Below are 18,738 nucleotides of genomic sequence, written 5' to 3'. Positions count from 1 at the left end.
TTTAATTCAATCATGATGTTTATATTTTTCTTGTTCTACATATTTTGGAGAACGTGGTTAAACTTTATGTACTGTAATATTCTGCTGACGTTTGACATTTTCCCTCTTATAAGAAAACAAAATTTGTGACGCGTTGTTTTTCTTCACGGTTTTCTAACAAATCAAAACATGAAATTTTACGTTAGAATATAATAACAAAGATTCAATGTCAACAAAGTTAAGTTTAGGTCAACCATGACCTTGACATAAATGATATTATCTGCTTGACCAGACGTTAATAAGTTACATTGACGTTATTTTTTTAATCTTGTTTATTGATTTAACTTGTCAAGATACTTTAAAAGACCGACCTACCGGACTTATATCAGACAGAAACTTTAAAACTAACTTGGTGATTCTATAAGGTAATGTAGACTTTTATTTTTTTTGTCCATTTAGTCATTTAAAAAAACTACACTTAATCTACCTAAATATCTAGTATTCTTTTTGAGACATCTTTTGGCTGATATTTTATTATAGAATCGCAACTGTTTTTATGTTTTTTTCCAAAGCTTTTTTATAGTTTTCAACGGCAAATATTCCCAAAAGACAAAACAAATGGTTATTCCATTAAAAATTAATGTTCTATACTTATAGATTATCGTTGGTCATTTCAACGAGATTGGTTTTCTCGCTTGAGCTGGTACAGCGAAAGTGAGAAAAGCAACCGAGTTGAGATGACCAATGATAATCTGTTTATCGCTATTTTACCTAGGACGACGTTGTCAATTTCATGTCAATTTCCTTAGTAACGCCACGTGCCTCCTTAGTTTCTATTGATAATTTTTTCATCTCAAGTGAGAAGCATGATATGAAAATTATCACAAAAAAAATCAAAGGAAAAATGCACAAAATAGCGATAAAAGTTTTTATCATAAAATTCGTTTATGGCATTACGTGACAAATTTCATTTATTGCATGTAGTTGTGATTTAGTAAGATTACGTAACAGATATTATATTGTTTCTATGCAATGTTGAGTTGGATACCTGCGGTCAAGCTGTACGGACGCCGGGCATTTACAGTGACATGTTGTGTTTATTATCGCTATTTTGTGCATTTTTCCTTTGATCTTTTTTTGTGATAATTTTCATATCAGGCTTCTCGCTTGAGATGGAAAAATTATCGCTAGAAACTAAGTAGGCCACGTGGCGTTGCTAACGAAATTGACATGAAATTGACAACGTCGTCATAGGTAAAATAGCGATAAACAGAGTATCATTGGTCATCTCAACTCGATTGCTTTTCTCACTTTCGCTGTACCAGCTCAAGCGAGCGGTGCATCACGTTTGCGCGCTTTACCATTACATTTGCGCGCATAATTATATTTGACAGGTAAACTCAGTTAAGCTTAGGCAATAACCCTTATGTATCTATGAATTTATTCAATTATTTTAAGTAAAAGTACCCTTTCCGTTAGACTAAGTCACCTATACTCACCCACGAGGAGGTAGACGTTGGATGCAAGTAGGATTAGTCGGTTGCATTATATTTTATCGATCCGGAAAGTTTAATGCTCATCCCCTACTTATGCTCCCCCCCCCCCCCCCCCCCGATTTGCTATATATAAAAAAAAGACTTCAAATGTTCGTTAGTTGACAAAACTTTACAATCTAATTTCAATAGATCAATTACGAATTTTAAAGAGATCCCTATTCGGGGTACTTGATCACCCTAAAAAAAATTCGCAATGAAGTTACAACTTGAAGTATGCCTTAAGTTCTTACAGAATTTATCATGCACACCTTATATTTTGTCTAAGAATACAATATGAACAATATAGTATATGATTAAAATATATTTTCAAAGTTAATGAAATTTTATATTACTCATATTTCATTATATACTGCAAATGTAATCGAATTCTGCGCGCAAACGTAAAACATTTAAATCCCCAAATGCGCGCAAACGTAGTACGCCCCAAGCGAAAAAATCAATCTCGTTGAGATGATCAACTATAATCTACAAATATACAATAACAAGAAATGAACAATGCTAGGATTAAAATGGGTTAACTTCTCAACATGTAAGCTAATTTTTCTAGTAAGATATGTCCATTCGCGTCTACCATCGGAGAACATTCCCTTTGATTTTTTTTAATTCCTGCATTTTCCTGTAATATTTGTCACTGGGGGTAAAAACCAACAGATAAATATTTCTATCCCCTAAAAATAACATAAAACCGCTACTTCAAATTTTTCATAATACATTTTTTTCCATTTCGTACATTCCAAATCATCTTATTTTCTTATACAGTCATTATTTTGTAGTCTAAACTACAAAACTGTTGACGACTATTTAGTTCAGATCCACGAACCATCTCTAGACTTTATTTGAAGCGCGACAAACAATGCAAGTCAAAACAACATGTAACCAAGGAAAATTAAATGCAGTATTTTGAATATAATAATGATTCAGCAATATATGTCCCACCAAATATTGTTGTTGAATACATGTGATCCAAAATACTAAACATACATTTTTCGATATTTGTTTTAAATTATTATTAGACTCTTCAGTATTCGTTTCAACATTTCCTGTACATATATGTTTTTATCATTTCTTCAACAGATAACAATGCATTCGTCTTTGATTTTAATCTCTCTTACAACGTTATGGACATTAACATACGCAAAAGTTCCAATAATCAAGGCGCAAAAGTGGACTAAAAATGGCTTGACGAGACAACATGCATATTGCACATTTAATTTAACGGAAAAGATAAATAAAGGTGCTTGGAGAATGACTATAAATACAAATGTTCCGACGGAAAATATTAAGGTAAGACTGTAGGTGCAATCAATCTTCCCGCATGCACATACATGTATGTACTTATAAAAAAAAGAAAAAAGAGAGAGAGAGAGAAAAAAGAATTTTGGTGTGAATAATTTTTCAAAACCTGTTTTTTACTGTCTGTTTCTATATAAAAAAATTATTACTTAGAGCTCAGCAAGAATGAGATCTAAATGAACGGAATCGATATTTTTTTTTACGACGCAAGATACGACATAAAATATTGGTATCATAAGTTTATGTTCATAAGTACATGTATCGTGCATTCAGAATATACATGCATGATATATTCGCCACTGGACTTAAAGCAAACAATTTTTTTTATATAAGTAACCGGTTGTATTAACTTATTTATATACTATAATAATATTATTCGGCTTCATGTATTTCATTTGTTTTAAAAGTATATAATTTTATTTATACGTTGTTTACGTTAAAATTATCACAATCAACATATATTAAAATTTTTATTTGAAGTTATGGGTAATGAAAGTCGTGGAACACTCTGCAGACGGTAAAACTTATCAACTGAAAAGCAAATACGAGTACTGGCCACAGACAATTGATGTTCAATTTAGATTAACGTATGAAAAAGGTGACGTTCCATTGGACGGATCTTGTTCAAGTAATGTCGAACCAATAGAAGAAATAACAGCAGCCCCTGCCACAATTCTTTCATCGACGAACATAATAGAGAGACACGAATGGGAAAAAGATGGAAAAAAATATATGAATGGGAAATGTGTTTTACCAATTGCAGAAAGTTTGGACGAATTTTACATTGCCATTACCTTAGACCAAGAAACATCTGGAATTAAAGTAAGTATTTGGTTTATGTATTATTTTTACCAAAATGTAAAGTGCATCCCACTGTTAGTTTTTGTACAGTATAAAAGTTATGGCGTCCCCTTATAGGTTTACCTCATCAGTATGGTTTTTTCTTTTCCCAAAAAAAAACAGAAGTTTTAACCCAATACATAAATGCTATCTAAAACTGTTTTGATATCGAAATGGATATTTGATATAGCATGCACATAAAACACACTTAGTGACTTTTACTCATAATTATATTACTTCCGTATGCACAAATACATATGCTCGAAATCAAAAGTAATTGAACAAGTTAAGATCAAACTTACTAGAATTAGATTTTATAGATAAAAGTAATGTTTTAAGATCGCTACATTTGTACTTTTCTTTTTTCTTCTTTTTTTCTTTTCATATACATGTACACATCATTTTTTTTCATTTATAGAATTGGGTTGGAACTACATTTTCTGAAGATTCTAATGGCCGATGGTATATATTGAAAAATAAGTGGACAACGCATCCACCGGAACTGCAATTTACATTTAAAGTTACGTTTGATTCCGACACAATGCCAAATGGAAATTGCGCAATATTAACAGGAGGCAATCAAGAACCTCCATCTACACAAAGTCCACCACCTGCCCCTACAATACCCTCAACAGAAACGACAACAGCAAACATGGTTGTAGTAAACAGTTACCAAGACAACGGCAAAATGAAGATGCAGGCGACATGTGACCTACCAATTGATACGCCTCTCGAAAGTTTTTACATACTGTTGTTTTTAACAGAAGATACGTCTGATTTGGAGGTATCTTTTTAAATTTGTTGATTTTACCTCAATGTCTTTTTTTCAAATCTTCAATTAAAGTCATACTTTGAACTATAGCCCTAATAAGAAATTATCTTAAAAAAGTTGAAACTCCTAGCATGACACACATATCTAGTCAAGGCGTTTCAGTGACGATGAGAGATTATCTGCTTTTTATAATACTAGTATTTGTTTACAAGTACACTTATCATTGAAAAGTACCTCATTGGTCCACATACTATAAATGACCTGGTTTACCGTTAAGAAACATACTGTCATTACCAGAGATGGTCGTAGTAAGCACAATATGTATGTTTTTCATTTGAACTACTTAACTCCTAATTTGTTTCTAAACAAAAAATAAAAAGAAAGAGATAAAGCCAAACTTTTTTTCTGTTATTTTTTCAATTTTCAATACAACAAATTGTTTTCTTTTTACAGATATGGATAGGAAAAGAAGAACAAGCAGACCCCGATGGTCGATGGTATTTAGTGAAAAACTACCATAACGCCAATCGTCCTTCAATTAGTTTTCCGTTTCACGTTCGTTACTCCGGTTCACAGGAGCCTTCAGGGATTTGCAAACTTTATAGCGAAGATTTGGAGCCAATCATTTTAAAACCAACCACACCAACAACTTCAACTGAGCCACAAACTACAACAACTTTGTCGAGTACATCACCTCAACAACGATCTTCACCGATTACAATTACAACTAGGCCACCAACAAGACCGACTACAACTACTCAACTTCCGACTACAATTTCTTCTATGCCACCAACTTCACCAACTACAACAACTCAACAGCAAACTTCTAAACAAACAACTGCTTCAACGACACTAGCAGCAGTCACAACAACAACATTAGAGGCAACCACAACAAAACAGTCAGGTAAAATAACACATTAATATGACATGAAAGAAACGGAAAGGTATTGACGCGGCTGTGACGAATACAAAATAATTAAATTAATATAAAACTTAACGTGTATTCAATGCTGTTTGTCATCTTTTTTGGTTTGCTGATGTTATACTCACACGTGTCCCTACTCGGTCGATTCAGTACCCCAAGATAGAAAAAAGCGGGGTCGCCCGAGGTTAGCCGATTGTTGAGAATGTCATTTAAGTATAGTTGAGGTAAAGAATGTATCTAGGTATTTATAGAAATATTTAACCCTTTCACGTTCCGCCAAATTGGACGTAAACTTATGGAAAGACACTATCAAAGTTCAATCGCATATAGCATTCGCACTGAGGCTTACATAAAGGTCGTTTTAGGTCCATTTGAGAGATAAATGATCAAATATTTCAAAAAATATAATATATCAGAAATTTTGTCTTTTGAAGTCACGTGTTATCTGTCCAAAAGTCACGTGACTTGCGAAAAAAAAGTAAAAAAATACAAAAGTCTTCCGAAAAAGGTCGTGTGGAGACTTTTATAAGGGCTAATAGGATAAAGTTTAAGTGTCAAAGCAATGTCCTAAGTCTGATAGACACAGGAAAGTTACCATTATGGTATAGTTGGAGGAAATACGTGCTATATGCCCCCCAAACGTGGATGCCCGCAACATGCAAAATAACGGTTTTCAGCCGTTTTTTCGTCAAAATCTTATACTTGACACAAATTTTAGCTTAAATTATGTTTTTCCAAGCAGCACATAGAATTTTGACTTTGAAAGTAAAGATTCAATGAATTACCAATAATTACTTTGGTGTTTTGGGCCTATGAGGTTTTAGTTTAAGGGGGGGGGGGGGGGGGATGGGGTGCAATTAGGACACACATTCTTTAAAAACATACAAACATTGTTTTTAAGTTGACTTTTATATGTATTCATGACCCTCTTTTTGAAATTGAAAGTAAAGTTAAGTTAAGTTTCATTTAATATAGGAAATTATTTTTTCACCTCCGGCTTTGAGGTTCGAACATGCAATCTTCCTGCTATGGGCTAGTGCAGCTTCCCACTGGACCACGGGAGTTCCAGTTTAATATATCGAAATTTTTTAACATATAATTGTTGTAAAACCCATTATTTTGAGCAAATATAGGATGATATCATACTTTAGTCTGCCATTTTTTTCTAAACTTTTACCGGTTTATTTATTTGAACAAAAGTGTTTTCGACATTTCCATAACCAGGCACATCAGAAACAATGTTCTGTTACATCTATTTCAACTTCGAAAAAAAAATTCATGACTTTTTGTCTTTTTTGTCTTTTTTTCAATTAATTTGGAAAGAAATGACCACAAATTGAGAGTGCATTTCAAGTAAATGATTGCGTTGGTACACTTTCAATCACTTTTTTCACTTAAGTACAAGTTTTAATCATACTTTGAATAGTTTCCCTCAAAAATACACGGCGAAGTAAATAAAAAAAGTCATATTGCCCCTAAAATCAACAGTTTATTTTCCCATACTCGACGGAAATATTAAGTTCAAATAAAAAAAAAAAAACACGGTTTTTACAGGAGAAAACGTTGTCCGTTAGGGGCGATTTGATACCAAACCGTACTCGGAAGAAGTTTTAGGCACCACTAATCACACAGCTGTGATATAGGGGATTGATTTGAGCCATCAACCACTTCTGTACGTCAACAAATGTCAAAGATTCAATACTTTGCGCAAGTTAGTTAATATATAGCCAGAGTACCGATGGGAACAGGAAGGGGTTAATGTATTGTCGTGAATATTCAGATATTATATAGTGTAATTAGTAATCAATCCGTATATATATTTGTTTCAGTTGCGACCAAATATGACTATCCCAAAGTTTTAGAATTATCTATTTTATTCTATGAGGCTCAAAGGTCTGGTAAACTCCCGTCTAATAACAGAATCCCGTTCAGAGGTTATTCAGCGCTTGGGGATAAAGGATTCTCAGGCGAAGATTTAACCGGTGGCTGGTATGACGGTAAGAAAACATAAACGGTAACAGTGTATTGCTCCATATGCGCATTTCGACAATTCAGTGAGGCTCGAGGCCAAAATTATAAAAAAAATACAAAACAGAATACAATTGTTGAAGTGTTGACACAACAAAACATGACAAAGAGTTAAGATAGACTAATGGGAACATTTGGTCCGAAAATAGAGCTATCGATTGATTGTCAGTAAAACCAAAAAAAATCTGAACCAATTTAAGACAATTGATATCTTTTTAGTGATGTCTGTGGTGAATATGTACGAAAATCTAACCATAATATATACGCTGATAAATCAAAAACGAAAAAAAAAGGTAAATCCAAATTTGGACACGGAATAAGAGTTTTGCATGAGGGAAATACACGAAATGTGACAACAATATTTTAAAAGAAACAGCATCTGTATTTTCGAAGTAACAGTCTTTAAATTAATGTGTTACTCTCTTAAAACATCCTTAAAATGATATATTCAGATATGATGTAACAACAAAAAAAGTTAAACGTTTTCTTAGAAAAAAATTGAAACATGTACGTCATTTGAATATTATCTATCTCTTTTTTTACAGCTGGTGATGGTGTAAAATTCAATTTGCCAATGGCCAGTGCGACTACCATTTTGTCCTGGGGACTAAGTCAATGGAAAGATGCTTATGAAGCAGCCGGACAACTTGAAATAATGTTTGATTCAATTAAATGGCCTTTAGATTACCTACAAAAATGTTGGATTGAAAGCAAGAATCTGTATTATTGTCAGGTATGGTAAAACAGATATTTTGGGACATTTACCGACAATATTAGTATATTGCGTCGTAATCAACTGAAAAGTATCTGCATCAATTTGGTTATTTGAATCTTTTGAAAGAAATCTAGGGTATCACTGTGGTTATCATTTGACACATCAGGGAAAACATTTTGAAAAGATCGTCGAAATCCCTCGGACAATGTATGATAATTCAAATTGTAGAAATTGCAGTCAAAATAAATAACTGAGCATAAAATACATTTTACCTTTTGATTGCTTTCTGTTCTTTTGCAAAAACCACATTTGTGCAGTTTATTTTGTTAGTGATATGTGTTTTAAGAAATATCGTGATGGTTTTTGTACTCACATCAGCAACACATTGGGTCACAAATGTAAAGCAGAATCTGATAACCCTAACAAAGCACCTGAGATCACCCTTGTTATCGTGCTCGTGTTGATCAGTCTTTGGTGTGCTATTTGTGTTTTGTTAACGATTGTTTGTCTTGATCGTTTTTAGTATTTGAGCTATGACTTTGTCAGTTTGCTTTCGATGAATGAGTTTGGGTGTCCTTTTGTTGTCTTTCTCGACTCCTGTCCGTGCAAAAATTTGAAAGCTTTAGTATACATTTAATAACAAGTATGTTGTTTACTTTCGTTTAAACAAAACTTTTATGCAGCTAAAGGCGCGCTAACTCTTTTATATTAGAATTATCTTTTCCTTGTCGACAAGGCTCTTCTCTAGCAGTTTTCCTTGTGATCGAGTTATAACGACGACCAACCATCTGAGCTAAGTCTATCAACTAACCACATCTTAAATCGTCTAACATTTAAGTGTCATGTTAAGGTATATACAATCGTTGGATTCTAAAAAAAAATTATATGAATAAAAAAGGGTCATAAATAAAAAAAAAAAATCTATGATAAGAAAAGCATTCCTTAATTTATGTTATATCATTTATTGAAGGTAGCAGACGGAAATAAGGACCACGCTTTTTGGGGACGACCTGAAGATATGACTTATACCAGAGACGCATTTGCTGTTACAACTGGTAAACCCGGAAGTGACGTTGCCGGAGAAACTGTGTCAGCATTTGCATCTGCATCTATTGCATTTGCAACAAAAGGTAATAATTTGTTACTTACACTTGGTTGTATTTTCCTGTGATTTGCATGCTCATGACAATGCAATTACCCAATTAAAGATCAAAACCCATTTTGTGTTATTATCATATAGGTATCACTGTGTTTTCTCGTGAACAAAATAAAGTTCTAGTCGATGTAACTTTTAACCATGCCTTAATCAAAATTGCGTCATGATTCTTGCAAAATGTAAAATAGGACAAAGCAAAGACAATGTTTAATTATCCATTTCAGACCGATCTTATTCTGCTGAATTGCTGTCAAAAGCAAAAACGTTGTATACATTTGCGAAAACATACAGAGGCACATACAGTGATTCTGTACCAGAAGCAAATCCGTTTTACACGTAAGTAATTCTAAAATAATTTTCAAACATAAAAACAGAGACTACATAATTATCAAAGTGAGGAATCTATTTCGTCAATGTATCGTACACGTAAGTTATGTCTGTAGCATTTATATAATATATACTTCATCTTTAACCAACATCATATCAAGCTGTAAATGTTTGTTTTTGAAATTTCAAACAAAAGATTTAATTTAAAAGAAATTTCAAAGATAAAAAGATTTTGCATAGAATTAAAAACAAATCCTTATTCTCATTCAAAAGTTTCTGGTTAAAATTGATGTATTTTTTAAATTTCAGATCTTATAGTGGATATGAGGACGAACTTTGTCTGTCAGCGGCAATGTTATACAAAGCAACGAAGGAACAAAAGTATCTGAATGACGCCGAAGGCTTTGCAACCACAAACGCAGGATGGGCGTTTTCATGGGACGAAAAAATTGTTGCCTGTCAGGTGCGCTTATATTATCATAACGATATATGTATATGTATATATGAACATTTTCAAAATTGTTAGCACTGATTTATAACATAAAACATGCACTCTTATGTCAGCCATTTGTTATCAGTATTGTTAACACTGTGAATACATTTGAGATAAGGCTAAACGGATGACAAATGTATTAGAACAAGATAGTATGGGTCAATGGGTCCGAGACTACAATTATTTCGTAGTGCATTTCTTTTAGAACATAAATGAAAATTAAAAAAATCACCTGCGCTTTCTCAATGAAATTTTTACAGTGTGTTGTGCTACTTTTGGAACAAATTATATGAAAATTATAGATAACTTCATCGGCTCTAACTCAAAATATTTACAATTTTATGTTTAAGGCGTCTTGAAATCTTTTGACAGCTTCCGAAGTGCTATTTTTTAACCTTTTTCAGCTGGACCAAAACACTACTTTCCTTTAAAACTCTGGATCCAAACTTTTTTTTACAGTGTAACTTCACCCCCTTCTTGCAATTTGAGGTATTAAACATGGAGAAATAAATTTGGAAGGGGTATAAAAATCAATGGCAAGTAACCCACTGTCAACACTAAGGACTATATTTGTGAATCAAGGGACGACAATTGTGGTCGGACCAATGTCGATATTAAATAATATTAATCATTAATAGAAAACTTTATTAATGGAAGCTTTTGACATTAATAAAGAAGTCATGGTTGCAATTTAAAAAAAAAATGTAAGCACGTTTATAACCATTTTGAGATGAGACAACAAACTAAGAAATATGCTGTTTCAATAACATTAACGGTACCAATTTTTCTGCACCAGATGCGCATTTCGTCAATACATGTCTCTTCAGTGATGCTCGTGGCCAAAATATGTAATCCAATATAAATATATTTGAATCCACTTCAATCTGTCAAATGTCCTTCCGTTAGATATTTTTTCATGTTAATTGATATAGGAAGATGTGGTGTGAGTGCCAATGAGACAACTCTGATTGAATGTTTAAATCTTTTGCAGTTAGTTCTTTTCCAAGAAACTGGTGACGTGAAGTACAAGACTCCTGTCGTTAATTTCATTAAGGATTTTATGAGCGGAAGCGTTAAAAATACAAACTGTGGTTTGGCATTCCGACTGAAATGGGGATCAAACAGATATGCTGGTAATATCTTCTTTCCATTTCTATTCAAATATATGATTTTCATTTTAATCTAAAATATATATGTGTTTTTAGACCAAAAGATGTAAATCAAGAAAACAGAAAGCAATAGATTCTCTTGTTTTGGTATTTTGAAGCCGAGAACAGTTTCAATCAGTATTCAGTATCAAGAGGAAAAGCAGGATATGAAAGAACTATATGCCTGGATGATCGTTTCGACTAAAGTCTTTTCTACATGTATTCTTTATATCAAGTTCAATTCAATTCATAACTGAAGTAAAATTGTAGAAAGTTCTACTTCTTACTGTCTATTCATATTTCTCAAAACCCTTGAAACGGGAGTTGAGCTTGATATCTGAACATCCAGTATTTCACATGGTTCTCAAATTTTTGTATCTAATCGTTTATTACTTAGAATTCGTCCTTATTGTCTAAAGTTTCTACTCATCTTTGTATGCTATCGTTTAATGTATTCTTTAAGGATATCTAATAATAATTTCGAAAATTATGACAGACTATAAGTCGCTAACATCACAGACAAATATATTTTTTATTTTTAATTTTAGCAAATGCTGCATTCATTGCTTTAATGGCAGCTGATACACCAGGATTTTCCGAAGCTGAAGAATATAAAACTTGGGCAATGTCACAGATACATTATATGCTTGGCGATAACAATTACAAAATGAGTTACCAGATTGGGTATGGTAATAATTATCCCAGGAAGCCACATCATCGTGCAAGGTAAATATGCATGAAAGAGGTACGCTGGGGCTTTCCCTTGCAACACATGGACTGAACCGGCGAGGGACAGTGAACCAGTGTATGAAAGGGTCTGCTTTGGCAAATCTTTATAATTTTGTTGCTATACAAAAAGGAAAACGAAAACCAACATCATTATACTGAATTTTTATAATATTCTTTGCCGACATTATTTGAACTATTTTCATTAGAAAGAAAAGCGTAAACGAATACTTTAAATCAAGTCAGCGGGTCTAAACTGATCACAATAATATTTGAATTATTTTTTTTCAAAGTATTTACAAAGTATTCATAAAACTACAGTATCATGTAAATCTTTTCAGTTCATGTCCTGACATGCCAGCACCTTGCAATAATGCACAACAGTATTCACCATCTGATAATCCGCAAATTCTTTATGGTGCCCTAGTTGGTGGTCCTGATGAAAATGACTTTTATGAAGACAAGCGTGACGATTACATCAAAAACGAGGTTGCCGTCGACTATAATGCTGGATTTCAGTCTGCTGCCGCAGGTATGAAAATAAATTGCTACTAATTCACATAACAAAAAATATAACAGTCTGCAGGAAACGCCTATAAAAGGCATCTTATTTTTGGAACAATTTACATGTTAGGTCATACAGCTATACTCCGAGTTCAAAATCTGTCGTTTTCTGGTGTTCTTTGTTTGTTGTCGTCCTATTGGTCAAAATCTTTGTGGTAGAATTAGCTTTTTTGTTTATAATGGTAACTGTTATGATTAATTCATTCCAGATAAACCACACAATGGTAATTTTATATCTTATATGCATTCTTGCATTTTTTATTACAAACCTATTTTTGCCATAATCACACACTAATGTTACATTTAATATCACAAAAACGATGATTCGTGACCAACGATTGTAAAGTTACAACTCTTGTTAAAATTGTTATTTTCATCTTTACAAAGAAAATATATTTCTTTATGTAATATATTTTAGCAGACGTGCGGTGGTTTTTGATATATTTGTTTTAAAATAAGGCTAAAACATATAGAAATTTCTTTACTACTACAGATTATAAATGCATTGGAAGAATGTATGCTTATTTCTTTTATATTCTGTTTTTCTTTCTCGATTATCATTTTCTTTAATTTTACTTGTGATTTAATATTTTTGTATATCTGTTGTAGGTCTACTTCATTTTGCCCTTGAAGAAACCCTGCCTCAAGCACCACCATCAAAATGTTAACGAATTCCGAGTGGAAGCGAAATTACAAGTTTTTAATGACTTCCAATGGATCTTACAACTATAATATAATTAGTGTAATGGTTTTGTTGACCTATCAGGGGACTATTTACTACAATGTAGCATCGGTATCTCATGGTGGAAAAAGTTCTTAATGACTTCAAAAAGAACTATTAACTAGTATCTAGTTAATATGGAAATAATAAATGTTACCGTACAGTTTTCGTTTTCCTTTGTTTCTGACTCTAAAATTACACAAGCATGCACTTGATCAACAAGATACAAAAGTCACATAACTTTACATAAAGATTTGCACGTGAATTGATATGTTCTCAAAATCAGCGTACACAATGCAAATTATGATTATGTCATAACCAAGCGACGGATTGTATTTTTATGCACTGCCTTTTTTAGTGTTTGACAATAACTTTTTTAATCCTTATCTATTTCCTAAAATGAGGAAAACAGTGTAGCCGACCCGGTAATTGATTTCATACTCCGTAATTATTAAATGGTCTCACAATGATTATCATTTTTATTAAAATTTATATTCACTAATTTTTAATTCCTTTAAATTGAGCAGCGTTTCATATTCAATCGTTCCATAACGTTTTAAGATTATTGCTTTTATTTTGTTCTATTGTATCTATTTTATTGGTGTATTTTTCGAACGGATGTGTTTAAGTTCCATCTGCTTGTCTTGAACTGCCTTTTACTGTATAAAGATGCCGAAGCTTATTTTTAATTCATTTAAAGAAAAAAAACTTTCGAACAAAAATATTTGAAAGTAAATCGCTATCAGGAACATCCGTTAAACGCTTATTTCTCCACTCGCAAAACAATCATAATTTAGCTTTTTTCATGAAATGTTTTAGTAGCTTTTTATGTCAATTTTGTCAATTTTGAAAAAAAACATAGTTAAAATTGAGAAAGGAAATGGTGAATATGTCAACGCGACAACCACCCGACCATAGAACAGACAACAGCCGAAGCCAACCAAAGGGTCTTCAATGTAGCGAGAATACCCGCACCCGTAGGTGTCTTTCAGCTGGCCCCTCAAAACATGCATACTAGTAGTGATAATGGACGTCATACTAAACTCCGAATTATACACAAGAAACTAAAATTTAAAATCATACAAGACTAACAAAGGCCAGAGGCTCCTGACTTGGGACAGGCGCAAAAATGTGGCGGGTGAAACATATTTGTGAGATCTCAACCCTCCCCCTATACCTCTAGCCAATGTAGAAAATTAAACGCATAACAATACGTACATTAAAATTCAGTTCAAGAAAAGTACGAGTCTGATGTCAGAAGATGTAACCAAAGAAAATAAACAAAATGACAATAATACATAAATAACAACAGACTACTAGCTGTTAACTGACATGCCAGCTCCAGACCTCAATTAAACTGACTGAAAGATTATGTCTTCATCTTATGAATATCAGGCACAATTGCTCCCGTTAGGGGTTTAGTATCATACTATCATAAAATATATGAGAATAACATAACCCGTGTCGTGCCAACAACTGTTTTTTTTTTAAATATATGTGTTTAGTTCCGATGCAAAGACCTTAAAAGTGAATCAATATTAAAGCCAAAATATGCAATTTTTAATGACCTGACAACAGTATCGTAACTATATCCCTTTTTAATAAGTCTATTTAAAGGTTTTGTTAGTTTCTGAGGAGAATACTGACATTTTTGTGCTTTATAAAGAATATTTCCATAAAAATTGGATGTGAAATACCTGAACGTATAAGATGTCTGCATGTTGAGTTATATTTACGAATGATGTCTTTATACCGTTGATAAAATTTATTATTGTTTTGACCAGTTTGTGATAGCGAATACCCTGTTGTAATAATTTTTCAGTAATACATAAATTTCTTTCGGTAAAATTGTATAATATGATTGTTTTCTATTTACAAGTATAATTATCATAAAACAACTCGTTTAACATACGTTGTTCATAAAAATCAAATCGATTTACATTGCAGATACTTCCTCATCAGAGTTACAATATTTGCAATATGTTACTAAAAAACATTTTTTTATTCACAATTTTGTTATTTTTAGGTTTTTAAACACTCTTCTAGGTGAATAACCGTAGTGTTCAGTAAATGAAACATCTGCCGTAAACTCAACACTTTTAATTTACATAGATCCGGAGCGCATCTATGCTTTAGTTCGTTAATTTAAAAATTTTCCTTCAAGTGTTCACACATAGAAGATTATTTGATTAATAGGTTTCTCTTGTTTTGGGAACGATTATAAGCGATGTAAGTAAAGATATACTTTATTATAACATGTTTGCTAACTTATATGCTCTTCAATATTATACATGCTTGACTTTCTTACTTTTTTTTTATTTGAGCGTAAATGATGAGTCTTGTGTAGACGAAACGGGAGTCTGGCGTATCAAATGATAAGCCTGGTACCTTTGATAACTATTGATACCTTCCACGTCACCAACATACACTACTCATATATGTGCTTTACTAACATACATGTACTATAATGTTCTATTATTTTCAATGAAAGACAACTTTCACTTGGTTTAAATAGAAACATGTTAAGAGTCATAAAAAACCGCGAAATCCAAAGCCACAATTCAACAAGGTGTTGAGTTATCTAAAACAACGCTAGGGTATACCAGATAAGGATAAGCTGGTAGGATCACTTATTTTATCACTTATTTTATTTTAAGAATTAAAGGCTTATTTAATAAGTTTTAGGGCTCGGACATGCGTTTATTGAGTGAATATTTCTATTGTACTGCACAACAGATGTGATACTTTCAGAGATTTTTACATTGAGAAAAAAAATTCGGTTACAAAAACAATTAAATATAAGAGGAGAACAAGAACACAACAGAAACACTAAAATGAGACACACACAAAAACGAACTATAATATAAGAACGGCCATGCTCCTGTCGTGGAACCGGACATTTAAAGAATAATATGGTGGGTTGAACCGGGTTTTGGGGCACACTAAACCTTCTGCTTTTATGGTAATGTTAAATCTAACATTTAAAAAAGGTCCGTTCTCGACAGGACTACCATACAGGAAAATGTGTTAACTAAAGAACCAAAATTGTGAACTTAAATCCAAAGAAAAGAAAAAGAAAACACATTTTTCAAATACCAAATTCAGTATAGGATTATGTATGACGTTGGTTCTGAACTCGTGATTTCGAGGAGTATACTGTATATAGTGTCTGATACTTGTAAAATGTTGAAGAAAAGATCCTTTCACTGTATGACTAATGTTTAGTTTAAACATATTTATTTTAGAGTGGATTGGGAAACAAGTTTTGCAACTTATATTAATCCCTTTCCACTTTTCGGGTGCGAGTGCTGCCTTGTAGCGGCATTAGCCTACTCTTTTTCGAAATCTACAAGGGTGTCTTTAACGTGCAAGAGATATGGCTCTCTCTTAACACGGGTCAGCCATTTATCGTCCCCTTCCGACGGACTATCATCGTTTCCCTAAGACCATACTCGCTAATGGTGTCAAGGGAGAGCCGAAAATTGAGTTCCTGAAATTTTCATCCCAAACGGGAATCGAACCAGGAACCTTTGTGTTAGTAGTCCGATGCACTAACCACTACACCACGGCTCTCTTGTTACAAGGCAATTAGATGGATGCGAAATAGAAACGGAGATATCCTTGTTCCGAATGCCGGTTGTGAGGTGGTTGATGGAGCCTTTATTTTTGAGATTGCTGTTGGTTCTGATCTCATGTGATCCGACGGAGTATGCAGTTTCTGACAGTAGAAACTGGTATTTCTTTTTTTAACACATTTTAGTATTTTTTCAACAGACAAACATGTACTCTTCGGTAAATGTTATTACTCTTACAACAATTTGGACATCATTAACATACGCAGCAGTTCCGATGATTAAAATGGCAACTTGGGAGAAGAATGGCTGGACGAGGCAGCATGCATATTGCACGTTCACTATAACGAAACAGATGAATCTAGGTGCTTGGGAAATGACAATAAATACAAATATTCCAACAAAAAGGGTTGTGGTGAGTTATCATAAGGTTAAATAATAGTTGTTAAATGAAGTCGAAAATTTTACATAAAATAATGTCAAATGAAAAGTAGAAGATAAAATAAATTTCATGTTTTAAAATTTTCTGAAAAAAGTTGTACATTGAAGCTATAAAATGCAGCCGTTATAAAAAGAATTCTGTTTTTTCGGTGGTAATTTTGTTTTAAAATAAATTGAAATCATGTTTGTTCCACATCAAGAAGTAGTCCTGTTTATCAAAAAAGATTTTTTTCAAAGTGTTATAACCACCAAATAACAGTACATCACATCCAGTTGCATATACAAAAGAGAAAATTTTCACTGAAGTTGACAGTTGTAGGAAATTAATCCTACATTTCATTGCAGTAATTAATTACTTTGTCTTCAACATATATCTTGGGTGTTTCAAAGCACCATTTTAAATTTTTTATTTGGTTTTTCTATAGAATATTTTGGAAACTTAAGGTTACATGGTTACTAAAGCTTGTACAAAGAAATGAAGAACGAGATGAAAATTTGAATGGTTGACTTCCAGTGAAGATAATTTTCTTTTATGCAATGAAATATTATAAAAGTTTGTTTATAGTACTGTACAGGTTAAAACTTTACTCATGCCAAATAATTTTTTTATTTGATACAAAGATACATTCTTTACATTTTTTTTAAAAGGGCAAATTTCACTCATAGGGGAAAATCGATGGTAGTATTACACCTCAAGTGGCTTCAGTCGAATATTTTAAATTTCAACTCCATATAGCATATCGTCATATTTACACACTCTGGAAATAGTTGCCGGATATTAAAGTTATTTTATTAAAAACTCACTTATAACTTGCAGCTTAATTTTAATTAATTAAATAGATATGAAAATGAAAGTAACGGTTAAGGGGCCTCAAGGGTATAAATTCATTTTTTTTTTAATTATATATAGGATTTCGCTATTTTATTCTATAAATAAACTTTAGCATATACTTAATAGAAAAATAAAAATATTGGGTCACCGTACGCGTTCATTTAAGCTCACAATCTGCTTTCGAAAGAAGCATGCATTTATGTTAAGGTACGTTTTTTTCTGTTAAAATAATAGGAGAAATAGAGATAATATCGAAATAAAAAAAGAACTAAATTACAGAAATCTCTAAAATTTTACAATTTACAGTTTGAGCACAGCTTATGAAAAAAAATAAGAATATAGGTCACCGATGATTTAAGAAAGATATTTCAGTTTTACTGATGAGTCTTATGTAGACGAAACGCGCGTCTGGCGTATAAAATTATAATCCTGGTACTTTTGATAACTATTAATGCCAAAAAAATGGCATTTTGGTTAAAGGGAAGACAATTTGGGCCTTTTTCGATGATACAAAGTTTATAAAGTCATCTTGGGCCAAAACAAATTGCGTAATAAATAAAAATAATGCTGAAATTTTTATACCCTCGAGCATCCTCATTCTTAAAATGGCATAAAAAAAGGGTATAACATTTGGTGCTCAATTCACAAGA

At 32.5% G+C, this 18,738-nt stretch overlaps 1 protein-coding gene across 1 annotated transcript in view; it reads left to right on the top strand.

Moving 5' to 3' along the window:
• Positions 1-277: 277 nt before the first annotated feature.
• Positions 278-18,738, top strand: part of LOC134720163 (uncharacterized) — a 30,664-nt gene continuing 12,203 nt past the window's right edge. Inside the window, exons 1-15 of the mRNA XM_063582820.1 lie at positions 278-404; positions 2,610-2,819; positions 3,309-3,650; positions 4,087-4,452; positions 4,894-5,344; positions 7,195-7,362; positions 7,939-8,126; positions 9,079-9,238; positions 9,489-9,600; positions 9,901-10,054; positions 11,076-11,217; positions 11,781-11,958; positions 12,300-12,490; positions 13,132-13,185; positions 17,004-17,230. Of these exons, the coding sequence (XP_063438890.1) occupies positions 2,616-2,819; positions 3,309-3,650; positions 4,087-4,452; positions 4,894-5,344; positions 7,195-7,362; positions 7,939-8,126; positions 9,079-9,238; positions 9,489-9,600; positions 9,901-10,054; positions 11,076-11,217; positions 11,781-11,958; positions 12,300-12,490; positions 13,132-13,185; positions 17,004-17,230 (2,937 nt within the window). The 5' untranslated portion in view covers positions 278-404; positions 2,610-2,615. The remainder of the gene's footprint in view (positions 405-2,609; positions 2,820-3,308; positions 3,651-4,086; positions 4,453-4,893; positions 5,345-7,194; positions 7,363-7,938; positions 8,127-9,078; positions 9,239-9,488; positions 9,601-9,900; positions 10,055-11,075; positions 11,218-11,780; positions 11,959-12,299; positions 12,491-13,131; positions 13,186-17,003; positions 17,231-18,738) is intronic.

The sequence above is a fragment of the Mytilus trossulus genome, chromosome 1, assembly GCF_036588685.1.
Source record: "Mytilus trossulus isolate FHL-02 chromosome 1, PNRI_Mtr1.1.1.hap1, whole genome shotgun sequence".
In the NCBI taxonomy this organism is placed as follows: Eukaryota; Metazoa; Mollusca; class Bivalvia; order Mytilida; family Mytilidae; genus Mytilus; species Mytilus trossulus.
Note: the sequence above shows the minus strand (reverse complement) of the source record. Positions and strands in the feature narration are given on the sequence as shown.